Source organism: Aythya fuligula, chromosome Z (assembly GCF_009819795.1).
Source record: "Aythya fuligula isolate bAytFul2 chromosome Z, bAytFul2.pri, whole genome shotgun sequence".
Classification (NCBI taxonomy): domain Eukaryota; kingdom Metazoa; phylum Chordata; class Aves; order Anseriformes; family Anatidae; genus Aythya; species Aythya fuligula.
This window is the reverse complement of record NC_045593.1, coordinates 49,123,873-49,137,100: the sequence shown is the minus strand read 5'-3', so window position 1 is coordinate 49,137,100 and position 13,228 is coordinate 49,123,873. Positions and strand designations below refer to the sequence as shown.

At 35.8% G+C, this 13,228-nt stretch overlaps 1 protein-coding gene across 1 annotated transcript in view; it reads left to right on the top strand.

Annotated features, from left to right (window-relative positions):
• AUH (AU RNA binding methylglutaconyl-CoA hydratase) overlaps positions 1–4,382 on the top strand; it is a gene marked incomplete at its 5' end in the record, with an annotated part of 112,150 nt that extends 107,768 nt beyond the window's left edge. Inside the window, 3 exons of the mRNA XM_032206067.1 lie at positions 1,378–1,428; positions 3,195–3,242; positions 3,905–4,382. Of these exons, the coding sequence (XP_032061958.1) occupies positions 1,378–1,428; positions 3,195–3,242; positions 3,905–3,982 (177 nt within the window). The remainder of the gene's footprint in view (positions 1–1,377; positions 1,429–3,194; positions 3,243–3,904) is intronic.
• Between the last annotated feature and the right edge of the window lie 8,846 nt (positions 4,383–13,228).

Here is a 13,228-nt window from a genome sequence, read left to right as displayed (position 1 = left end):
AAAGTCCTTATGAAAGTGAATGTATTTCAGCATAGCTCTTGTTTTTGAAAAAATAAAACTAAATCTAATATCAGTATTAAAGCAAAACCCATTTACTACTGGAAAGTGATCTGCTTGATTTCTGTCCTTTGTGTATAAGTTTGATGAATGAATCATGCTCTTGTGTCATTTATTCTACATGACATTTTATCTCCGTCGTTTACTAAAAGACTTGAAATGGGATTTACTGAATTTTTGTGCTTTAGAACCTAAAAAAATTAGTGAGAAATTTAATTATGACCCTTACAGGAGTCTTTGTGTTAGCTGATTGCTACCTGTTCTGTTACGGGCATAGAGTGCAGGCTGTTTGTTCAGAGAAGAAATGTGAGTTTGGAGATCATCAAACTTGTTTTTTAACTAAAGTACCCCAGGTAGCAGATTCATAGGTAGTAGTATTAAACAAAATGAGTAAACCACTGTATCAGATCACAAGTTTAACAGCAAAATCTTTGCATTCAAAATAGAAAATGGATTAAATATGATGTGTAAAATGATTGTTTTGAAAACCCTCATAGAAAGACAAACTTGAAAAATATGCTAAAGTTTTTAGCATACAGTGGTTCTGGAAGGCTGATTTATAGTTACAGCTTTGCACTGGAACCAGTTCAAAAGCATATGGTGAGCTCTGAGGTCCTGTCAACTCATGCAAGGGCAGTGCCATGTCACCACTGAGAGACTGCATTTGACTTTTCCCAAAGCAGTAGGCCACTTCTTCAAAGCAATCTCTTACCATTCAGAAGCTGATGCCAATGATAGGCATAAGACTGAGATGATTCCCAAACATGCCTCCTTGTGAAGGACCAAGGTGGAACTCCTGTTTGCTACTGAACTCAGCTGCTCATGGAAGAGTGTCATTACCTGACTACTGCAAGCTTTGCAGAAGCACATTTTAGGTTTGAAGCTGTATGAGTCCATTTGAATTGGTTTAATCTTTTTATGTTTCTTCATTGTGTGATAATAAGGGCATAATTAGATTGATCTATAAAGTCCTATAATGATGCCCTGTTATGGTGGTCATTCTGAGCCTTGTTTTGAAAGGAATTGAGCAATCTTGACAAAAGTGGATATGCTCAGCACCTTAGAAACAGAAATGCAGAACACTGCTTTCAGTTCTCTTTACTGAAAATTATATGATTCTTTCATTTTTTCTCAATGTTGAAAATATCATTTAGTTAGAATATAGCTACTGTAAATATATAACCTGACCTGTTTTGTATCTATTTAATACAAGTCCAAAGTCTAAAGGGTCCCAGTATAAGAACATTGATGTGCTGACTCTTTATTGCATAATCTTTTAGAATTTAGTGATATGTAAATAAGCTTTGTCTTTCATTTCAGGGACCAGTAGCAATGAGAGTTGCAAAGCTGGCCATCAATCAGGGAATGGAGGTAAGGATCTGTACTTCTCATAAAAATAAGTCAGGCTGGCAACAGGTTTACCATGGTGATTTTTTTTTCTTTTTAGAACTGTGTTTAGTTTCTCAGTGTTTGATACTCTTTAAAAGTCTATTTGGTCAAAACCTTTTTGAAGATTAAATGCATTTTTTTAATGTCTGTGTTTTTTGAGTTCATACTGTTGAGACTAGGAATGATGTTGATTTCCATAACAAGGTGTAGGAATCCTACATCTGCCTAGGTGTAATGCACTCAGCTATTTACTGATAGGAGAAAATAAACATACACTGCTATGAACAACTTATATTGCAAGTGCTGGAAAGAAAAACATCACCAAAGTCATACTCTGTGAAGTCTATCAAGGCTTTCGGTATTTAGTAATTAATAAAGGCCAAAAGGCATGCTATTTTTTTTAAATAGTTTAATAAAGGCTAGTGTTAAAATTATATCTGGAGTCCAATTTCATATTTGGTTCTGATTACTATTTCCTGATTTCATGGCTTCCCGTGGTAATCTACCCTGTTGCTTATCTTCTCTTAACAATCTACTTGTGGTGCATAGCCACAACCTTTTCCCTAGCCTTTTGGAGAGCTGGTAATTCTGTTGCAGCTGACACTAGAAAGGCAGAGAGATACTGGTGAGAAAATGATTTCAGTCACTTCAGGAGAACAGTCATTTCAGCTGTTGTTGTAGTTTAGCCCAGCAGGCAGCTAAGCACCACACTCACTCACTCCCTTCCAGTGGGATGGGGGAGAGAATCGGAAAAATGGTAAAACTCATGGGTTGGGATAAAGACAGTTTAATAGGACAGAAAAGGAAAATACTACTACTATTGCTACTACTATATACACAGAACAAGTGATGCACAATGCAATTGCTCTGACCAGTAATTTTATTGTATCATAAGCCAGTGTTGCACAGTACAGCAAAATGATAACCTCAAACCAGCCCCCAGAGGTGACAAACAGCACAACAGGGAGCACAGACCGCAAGTAAGGTGTTACACAGCACAACTCTGAGAACAAGCACAGCAGCCCCAAGAGAAAAATAATCAACATTGTGGATGCCTCTGGCCAGCTGGGGTCTGTCCCCTCCCAGCTCCTGGTGTACCCCCAGCCTCCTAGCTGGCAGGGCAGTGTGAGGAGCTGAAAACTTCTTGGCTCAGTGTAATCACTGCTCTGCAGCAAGCAAAACATCAGTGTGTTACCAGCATCATTCTCATTGTAAATCAAAATCACAGCATCATAGCAGCTGCTATAAGGAAAAGCAACTCTATCCCAGCTAAAGCCAGGACAGCTTTTCAGACCAACTCACAAAACTAGATGACAGTGCAGAATTGCCACTGGCCTAATTTACTTTTTAAAATCCATTTAAAATTGAATCCATGTTTACTTTTTAGTATATTATTTTCTTACAGAATTTTTTGAATATATTTATTTCAGAACAAATTTTAAATAATCATGCAGTAAATCTTTTCCCTTGCAGTAGTTGAAATGATTACAAATGTACAGTGAAGAACATACATTGTTTTGACAGTGTATTACATACTAATTGTATCACCAAATACAGAAACTGTTACAGAAACACTAATCTCTCTCACCACATGGCAGCCAGGTATTTCTTTGTTAATGTACCATAGAAGAACATTAAAGTCAACTGTTTTAGTATTTGGCACATAGAAAAACAGCTAGCTGTCAGGAAATAATGTATGTGAAATGTGCAAAAATAGGCTTTTTAAAATGTTGAATTCTTTTTCTCAGGTCGACTTAGTAACAGGCTTAGCAATTGAAGAAGCTTGTTACGCTCAGGTATGTAACCATGATTAAATAAAAAAAATGTAGAAGAGAGGCTTTGCTGGAGCATGTTGTGAGGCACATGCAGAAATACAAGTAGAAATTGCTTTATGGTTCCTTCTACAAATATTTTGTCATTGGATCTAGGCCTTCCTTCTACGTACTCTGTTTCTATAAGGAATTTAAGGAATGAGGTGTAGGACACTACATGAAGCACTGCCAGCCCTATACCTCATCAGTCATACACTGCTATGCATGCACCTAGTCCAAGAACTGCTTTGCTATTGTTTTCTTTTGGTTTAGCATAAAATAACATATAGGACACTTCACAAGCACATACAACTTAACAGTATATGTGCTAACCAGGTAACAAACAGAAAATCAAAAACAGAATAATAACAACAAACACATCAAAACCCCAAAACAAACCCTAGAGAGATTCATTCTCACTCTCATCTGTTCAGAGAAAAGATACTCCTTCTTCTCCTAAGCTTTTTCTCTGCCTCCTTTTGTGCCTATGAAATGACTGGTACTTTCACATATCTGACTATGTGTTGCACTTTTTATTTTTCTGTTATGTTTTATTTTATATTAAAGAAAGGGGATATGTACAAAAATATTTTTGTTGGTATTGTTTTTTGTATCAATAATGAAATGTTACATATTACCCTTTGCAGACTATTCCAACCAAGGATAGAATTGAAGGTCTTCTTGCATTTAAAGAGAAAAGACCTCCTCGCTACAAGGGAGAATAAAAGAAGCTGATGCCTTTAAACTACAATGGGGTATATGTACAGATATGAGGACCATCAAGGTGCACTTTGCATCTGAGCCTAGAATATCACAACCACCAAAGTAAAAGCAAATCATACTGATGTTACTACATTTTCAGTGTGTCCGTACTTGTACTGGGCCCAGATAGAAATGTGTGTCCATTCATGCTCATTACAGTTTCTGAAGGCCGATCTGTGTACTGGCAAGGTCACAATTTCATGCAGCATTTTTAAAATTTCATATGTATGAAATTTACCATTCCACAATTAAAAAGCTCTATAAATTCTTTATATAGTCAAAATCTATATGTGATGTTAAGTATAAATTTGCTGTATCATTTTATCAAAATAAAAGTGACTTCTGAACACCAAAAAAAAAAAAGAAATTGCACCAAATATGCATTTAAATGATTCTGTATACCAGTAAAAATGCATTTGAGAATTCTACCTGCGTATGTACATTATAAATAAAGTTAAGGGAGATGAAAAGGATTGTTGTTTGGTAAATATTAAGCTTTATTTGTCTGACTTACACTATTCCAAGTAAAATGAAAGTAACTTTGAGAGTAGTACATAATGGTGTCCTTTTGATGAAGTCATTCTTATTATTTCATTCATTTAATTGTATTAAATGAAGACATCTTAGAGGCCAGCCTTTAATAATGCATTCTTGTGTGTTACACTTGGCTTTGTCTTGCATTCTTCCAAAATGCCATCTGATCAGTACTGTCCGCTGTTATGGAATTTTATTTCACTTGCCCTGGTTATTTTAAATTTGTGATGATTGTATTAAAATATTTTGTGCAGAGATGTGTCTGATATGCTGTTAAAGAAACTAGAATTCTCTTCATCCCTAGAATGTCCTTTTTGCAGGGTCTAAGTAATGTATATTTATATGCAATAGGGATGATAACGAAATGTTCTTTATTCTGTGGTGGCCTCAGGGTTCTTTTCATATTTTGAAAGAGAAATCCGGTAGGTTATAAGGTGAGAATGCTGTTGTGATTCATATTGTATATTTAATGTAGTTGTGGCATATACAACAAATGCTTGAAAACAACCTCTTAGAAATTATTTTTGTTAACTTGACTGGAAAATAAACATGCCTTAGCAGTCAGAGGCTATCTTTTACATTAAAACAAATTTCTTCGTATTTGGTTACCACTGGCTTATGAAACTTGTGCATGCTCTGCTGTTTCTGCAACATTAACTATGGTCAGTGTCCATATGTATGATGATAAAGCAGCTATTGAACATGAAATGACAGGAACTCATTTAAATTCATATTTAGACATATCATTACATGTAAATTGATTATAACTGGTAGAGCACACACTTTGTTGACTGGTAAACTTGCTGAGTCGATCATTTCATGCATGATAATTTGCAAATAAAGTACCGGTGCTTGTTTTGATAGTCATATAAAGCCTAGAGGGTCATTTTCTCCTGTTTTTGAAATGCTAACATGTCATTTTCATTTTTACTGAGTAGGAAATAATTATGTTAATGGGATAAAAAATATTAAGTCTATGCTGACTGGTTTGTGTTTCATAACTTTGATATACAGTCTGCTTATTAAGCTGCCTCTGTTTTTCTAACAAGCCCTGATTCAGTAGCTTCTGTCAATGCCTATTTTAAAAAAGTCTAATAACTTGAAATACTGTGGCACAAGACTGTGTAGTTTTGTGCCTTTAACTAGTAGTTTTGATCTCAGAAAATAATTTTGCTGTCACAGTGGTCTCTCCATTCCTTTTCTCAGGAGGAGATATTGTCAGATTGTAGCAATTTGAGTCCCTTCTTTGAAGTCAAGAGTTTGAATGTTATTTCAAAGTGAGTATCAATAGCACAATTTTTAAAGGTACTATCTAGTGATATTGGAATAGTTCTAAAGGAACAATATTTTAGCAATAGATGTGTTAAACACTTACTGTCTCTTTTATTAAGTAACCAGCATTAAGATGACTTCATTGCTCATAATTAATAGCAATATTAGAATTCTGCTTCCAGGAGAGAGTGATTTGTAACAGAAATGTTCTTATATAGCCTGACTTTTTCTTATGAAAGTTTTGATCTAGCAAATCCTCCTTCAAGTGCTTAGGATCAGCTCTTTCAATTCCTGGTAAAGCCATGATTTTCTGCACAGTACCTCATGGGTAGATGAGCCCCAGGGCCCTGCTGGTTTCCTGAAAGGTTATTTCATGGTCTATAGGCATAAGCAGCTTTTTCTCCTGCTTCTGCTGAGCTCCAGTGGGTAGTGAGATCTTCTGCACTTTAATACTGAGATGAATATTGAAAAGTGATAGTTCAGATAGGTCAGTTACCTTGAGCCTCCTGGCAGTGTCAGTGCAAGTGCAACTTAATAAATAACCCAGAAATCCTTCCAGAAATTAATATGCCAATTTATATGACCCATGTCATTTTAGCCTTCAGGCTTTAATCTAGGAAAGCACTTATTGTTCATTGGGTTTTTATTTTGTTTGTTTGTTTTTGTTTTCCCCTGTGTTAATATTGAAGTAACTCTGCATTCTCTCCAGTTTAATAAATTTCTGGTTAAAGTTTTCAGAATTGTCTGAATTACTTCAGTTACTTCAGTGTCTTTGAGTATCTCACCTGCTGAAAAGAAATTCCATGTTTTATTTATTCTGAGATTGTGTAATAATGCACTTAAGAGCACTTGGAGGATGTCGTTCTGTGGAACATTTCTATGAGATTGCGGAGCCATTTGTGCCAAATAGTTGTTGAAAATCTGTTAGTCTATTCAGAATTACTCATAGTCTTACTTCAGGGTTCATATCTGTGCTTTTTTAGAACTGCTTTTAACCAGCTGCATTCAAAATAGTAAACACCAGGATGTATCATTTGCAGCTGTTTCATATTTTTTTTTGGTCATTGTTTTATGATGCATTTAATCATAATCAGATTTGTTGAATGTAAAAAAAATTAACCAGTCTCTTCAACAAAAGAGAAGGCAGAATATCCTGCTAGCTTGAATCTGGCTTTGGGAAATTTAGGGTGTAATGTAAGGTGTAGTATTAGTGCCGCTTCACAGTAACAAAACCAATAGAAGCACAGTGAAAAAAGTAATTGAAACATCTTAATTTATCTCCAACTTATTTTTTGTATCATTGCTTTTGTAGGTAAGCAAATCCCTGAAAACATGTCTACTGAGGTTAGAGAGATGATTCACAATACAAATATAAATAAATTGAATATGACTGGTATTTTTTTTGGTGTAAATTGGACAAGATGTGCTTCCATCTCTCAATTGTGGGATTTTACACATATTACATCTAGTGGCACTACTGAAAATTCATGGGGCTTCATTGGCTAATGAAGATTGTACGGTTAATGTACTTACTGTGTGATAATGACAATGTGGTTATTTTAAGATGTTCTTTTTCTGCACAATTCTAGAAAGACAACTATCTCCAAAAATGAGAGAGAAAAAAAAAAAAAAAAAAAAAAGAATAATTGCAAACAGATAAGCCAACAGAAGACATACCTACAGCTAATGGTAATTAAATTTCTTTAATTCCTTTTATGTGCTTTGAGGGCTTATAAATACTAGTTTTTCTGTCTATGCCCTTTTTTCTGTTGGCTTTCATTTTGTCTCAGTCTGGAACTCAAGTAACAGGGGTCAGGGTTATAATAACTTGTATGTTGTTTTTGTACAACATTTTTTTTTCACCTTAAGAACACTGATGTTTTGTAACTGAAGTTAAAATAGTTTTAGAAGTTATAACAAAAGGGTTTTTTTGAGAGAATTAGTTACATATAATCATTTTATCACCAAAGATTTGCTGAGATACCTTTTTATTATAGATTCTAATCATGTTCAGTTTCAGCCTTGGAATGAAATTTAGTATAAGTTCACTTAGTTCGGCAGAATGCACTGTGTTTATACAATGTATTTATTATGCGTTATAATATGTATGTGTATATATTGGCATGTCGTATGCATGCATATATATGTGTATGTGTGCACATAGGTTTACATACAAATACAATTTTTCAGACTGTCAGATAAGACCAAGCCTCTCCAGGATGTGGTAGTACTGTTGTACTCCAGGAAGTCTGGAATTTATTTGTGCAAGAGCACAACCAGCAAAACCTTGAACCCCGTAAAATATGTGCTGTGACTGTTCCAAGTGGCAATACTTGCAGCGTGGAAGTTCTGTAATACAGAAATTCTTTTGTAGGAACAGCAGTCAAGTAGCTAGGACATCCATGCCTGTTACCGTATATTTCATCATGCACATCTGGTAGTTCAAGGCTAGAATAAATGTAGCAGAAGTCACAGTGATTTCTAACTTTAAACAAAGGTGTGGCATACCAGATAGCACATTCCTCCCAACCCTATAGAACCATTTGCTTCTGTAGTTTGGACAGGCCTACAGCAATCATGAGCAGCTCATTAATCAACAACTGTCATAGATTATAAGATCAGTCTCCACTCCCCCCTCCTCCTTTTTCTAAGTCTAGACTTAGATTTCATCTTCAAATTTTATCTAGTAGATAATTCTTCCAAGGACAGTCATTCACATGGGAAGAAATATGAAATATGTTAAAAGAATTTATTATAGAGGGTGTGAACATTCTGTGTCAAAGCTAAGTCCTATTGCAATACTCCAGTTCAAAATAATACATTAACCCTGAAAGGCATACTCTGTATATGTATGTTTGTAGACTCTTCAAAGTTCTCGTTAGTGACTACTACTCTTTGATTATAATTTCTAAAGTGTATGCTAATAAAGCTTTTATAACATTAAAGAGGTGAGAATGTGTTGCAGTTTTCATGTTGCATAATATAATCATTTTCAAAAGAACATGAAGATTTTGATTTTTTTTTTTTTTTTTTTTTTTTTTTGTAGGGAACATACAGCAAATAGTTGCTTCTTTATTCTAGCAATTGCTAATTGATTTAACATTTTCATTTAAGCATAAGGGACTTTCTGATATCATCTTTGGCTCAATTCTTTCTAGCATGTTCAAAAATCTGATGCCAGTTGTACAGATTCTTTAAAAAGCGTCTCTTTCATGTAGCTTAGAAAGACGAAGTTTAAAATTTAAATTATAAGGACAGAGTTTTGAAGGTTGTGTTTTCATTACATATAAATGTTAATAATGCATATATGTGCTTGTGTTTGACTCTGTGTTTTGTTTAGTTTAGTTTAGTTTTGTTTTATGTAATAAGTCCATACTGCCAGAACTGTTCTCTCCAAAGCTCATATGTAGCTGAACTATTTACATAAATGTATGTAAGCATTGACAGATAGTGACCACTCAGGACTGATCCAAAAAAAAAAAAAAAAAGAAAAAAGATTAACGTTGAATATTGTTTTGGATGTGTTATTTTGGCCAGCCTCCTCTTCAAAGTAGTGGTGAAAGGAGGAGAGAGCCAAGAACCATGCTTCTAAAACGTAGTGGGTCTTGTAAGGATGGACAGAAGCAATTGTTTGTATAGTGTGTTCAGGCTGCAGTGTTTAAGTTGTAAGGATGGACAGAAGCAATAGTTTGTATAGTGTGTTCAGGCTGCAGTGTTTAAGTTCAGCACAGTCATTTCTGATATGTTTGTGAGCAACTCCACAGATCTTTCTGTTCTGGCTTGTTTCAGCCAGTTCTATACCCTAATCACTTATAGAGATCGTAACGTCCATTTATGATTCCTAGGCTGTCTATACATAGTATTTGAAAAAAGGTTGGGTCCACAAAAGACAGCATAATGAGAAGGGTTCTATCTATTCAATCAGTTCATAAATGAAGACATGGACGTGCTTTGGGGCTCTTTTTATCCACCTTCTGCTGAAGGGAATTCCTTTCATCAGTTTGGATTCACAAAGCGAATTCATTTTGGGTTCTTACATATTTTTTCATACCTGGGTTGAAATCAGTCCTTTGTTGAAAAAATGAAGAGGGTATGCTCCACTTATTTGGTCGATCTAATTTCTGAATAGTTGGAGTACTCGTGAAACTCAGCTCAAATCCATTTTTGCTCCTTCCTTTCACTGAATTGGTCTGAACACTCCTTCAAGACTGACCTGATCACTGGAGGTTCTCAGTCAATCCTGATTAAACATTTTTATTTTAATTACTTAGTCTGCCATTTGTCTTGTTGAGACATAGTAATAATGACCATTAGCCTATTAGATTGGAAAGGGAAGACCTGTCTTGTAGCGAGTATTACACTTTTATTAATAGATTGTGGAGCAAGGATAGAATCCTGCTGGCTTTGCACTCATCCCCAACATCGCCTTTGTACTCTGTGGATTCCTGTCTGTCAAGTGTGAAGATGCCTTCTGACTCAGATTCCTTAGCTGTGGAAGTCTTAATTCATAAATCCTGGAAGGTCTTACATACGGCATGGCTGCCATTGTCTAATACATCAGAAGTATGGCTTCAAAGGGGAAAGGAAAATCTCAACAGTTAAGCAGGAATTTTGAGAACATAAATTTTTGGCTTGGGCACCTAAGCTCCCGCATAGTCTTATTCTTACATGTGCACCTTTGTGATTGTGTTTCTAGACTGCTTTGTGCTTTAGGACTGTTAGTTAAGCTTGAAAATAGTTCCTTAGCAGACGTATATCAGGAATCACTTCAACCACTGCTGACATACAGTCGGTCCCATGATGGAACTGTGTTGCTCTCAACAGGTGGTAATGCTTATGGAAGCTAGCTACCTCTTTCTTTACCCACTCCCCTAAGTAGTCTGGCTGTCATCAGTTAGGTGAAAGGAAACCCTAGCAAGTCAGGGAGGAGGTGGTACAGGAGCAGCCATGTCATAGCTACACTACCAGAAAGGTTGCTTGTGCTAAAGCAGTTGTACGAAGCTGGTTATTCCAGCTTTGCAACCTGATTCTGCCAACAGTGAAGCACAAAGTAACTGTGTTTAGGGCAAAATTTTGATCACTTGGTGTGTGTATATATACATAATATATAAAATGCATGTCCATATGTCCACTCTGCTTCCAGCACATAGTTTTATGGTTGTTCATGGAAGCTTCTGAAGCATTGTTCCCATTGTTAAAATAGCTCATTAAAACCACGTCTCCACAGGTATGTATGTTTTGAGTTACAAAAACATTTTGTACTATACATGCTTTTATAGTTCATATAATTACAGCATATTTATCTGAAGTATTTCGCAAGTATACATTTGTGTAATACTGGTAGGAGATTAAGTAATAGCTGCTTACTAGCACTATTGCACAAGAACATCAAATGTTATTGTGATGTACTGAGATTTGAGGTACCAGGCATGCTTTTGGCTGCTTTGTTCCTGTGACCTTTGTGCTCTTTCGGATAATACTGCAGTCCTGTAACGACGGAGCATGTTTTCCTTTACACAAATGCCAGTAACCACTTGAACAGGGCACTTGATTCCAGTTTTGATGGGCGGTGCCTATAATGGACAACGGTAGTGTATGCAAGCCAAGTTGGCAATCTTTGTGCGTTGCAGTGCCAAAAACTTCAAAGCTTCTTCCTTTTAGAACTCTAAAGCAATACAAGTTTGTGTTTCTTCATATCGTCAAACTTAATTATTGGCAATAAGCAACTGCTGGCAAGAGTAGCACATCACATGGCTCAGTTTCTGCTTTAGAAAAGGTCAGCATATGGCATAAACACTTTGCTGTATTATACAGCCTTGTACTCTGATCACATAACACATGCTTCAGAAAGCATTATGCAATGTTATACTCACTGATTAATGGCTGCTTGCACAAGAAGTTTTTCATTACCCTGAATGCTAGCATCCTGGGAATGATTAACTTTGTGACATAACTCTCATCACATAAATATGGAAGATTCAAATATAGCCTCAAAATAACGTGTTTCAGAAATAACTGAACACTTTCCTGCTTAGCACTGTGTACAGTACATGATTAACAACTGCTTTAAACCTTCAGAGTTGAACAGAAAAGCCTATTTGGGAGAACTGCACACAAGATTTATTTTTAGGGTTTAAAGTTTTACCCAAGATGAATTTTTGCACACAGCAGCATCTCATTCGCAATGTTTTTCCTCTGCTTGTGTAAGTTTGAGTTTCCTGAGAAATATCCGTGCCAACAATTTAAAGCGTTCAGCCAGTGAGTTAAACAGAGCAAGTTAAATCTAGCCCTTATTTAGATCAGCGACTGCATGTGTGTAAATGACTCAGTCCAGTGTGTTCAGTATTATAGTGCATACAGTCGTGTGCTTAAATCAGCTTGGTTGTAGCAGAGTAAATTTACAATAGTTGCTGTGATATTTCTCCTGCCAAAATAACAAAACAAAATGCTGTCCTGAATGAATCAGCTCTCAAACCTACAGTCTGAACATTACTACACGTTCCCATTTAACATTTTCATTTTCTGTTGATCGGTCATTCCATGTTCAAATGTTGCAGATTCTTATCTGCAAAAACGTCATCATGTTGAAAAACATGATGACAGAGCATTGTGGATGCTATGATCTTAAGGATGTGGAAGAGAGGAAAAACCTGTAAAAATAAATGTTCCTCACCATATTCCTCCACTTACAAAGGTGTACCCTTGTTTTTGAAATAATTTTGAAATAATTGCTACTGATTATCTACGATTCAGTGGCTTTGTTAAGGAGAAAGTTGTTTGCCTGTTTGGAAATTCAAGATCAGTTTTCACAAGGAAATAACTACATTAAACTTCCGCTTACTAATTTGCATTTAAATGTCAGACTAAAAAAATACATCTGCTTTTTATGATTCTCTCTCCTGTAAGTAATCCTTCTCACAAATAGTCACACTAAATAAAACTACTTAAAGTCCTTATAATAGGCAAGATGGTTTAGGATGTCACTATATTACTTCATGCGTTCCACTTCTTCCAAAATAATCTTCACTGAGAACAAACAGAGAAGGTAAACATTGACCTTCTCTATGTTCTCTTTAATTTTTGCTTTTTCCTGCATTCCAACTCCTACAAGCAGTAGCAAAGGCTAAAGGAAACAGCCTCTGACTAAGCATTAGCTACCACCGTGCCCTCATTATAGCTGAGGGCTCTTATTCTCGCTTAGCCTACGTGCAGAGCCAGCTAGTCTTTCAGCTGTGATGACGAAATGCCATGCATTTCTTCCTGGAATAGTACGCAGATAAGAGGCCACTTGTTATGCTGAGGTTTCAGATGAACTGCGCTAAGGGTTTCAAAACAGTCTGTCACAATTATATCAGGTTTCTTTAGCAACCAATTCATTTCAGACACTTTTAAGATAAAAAGGG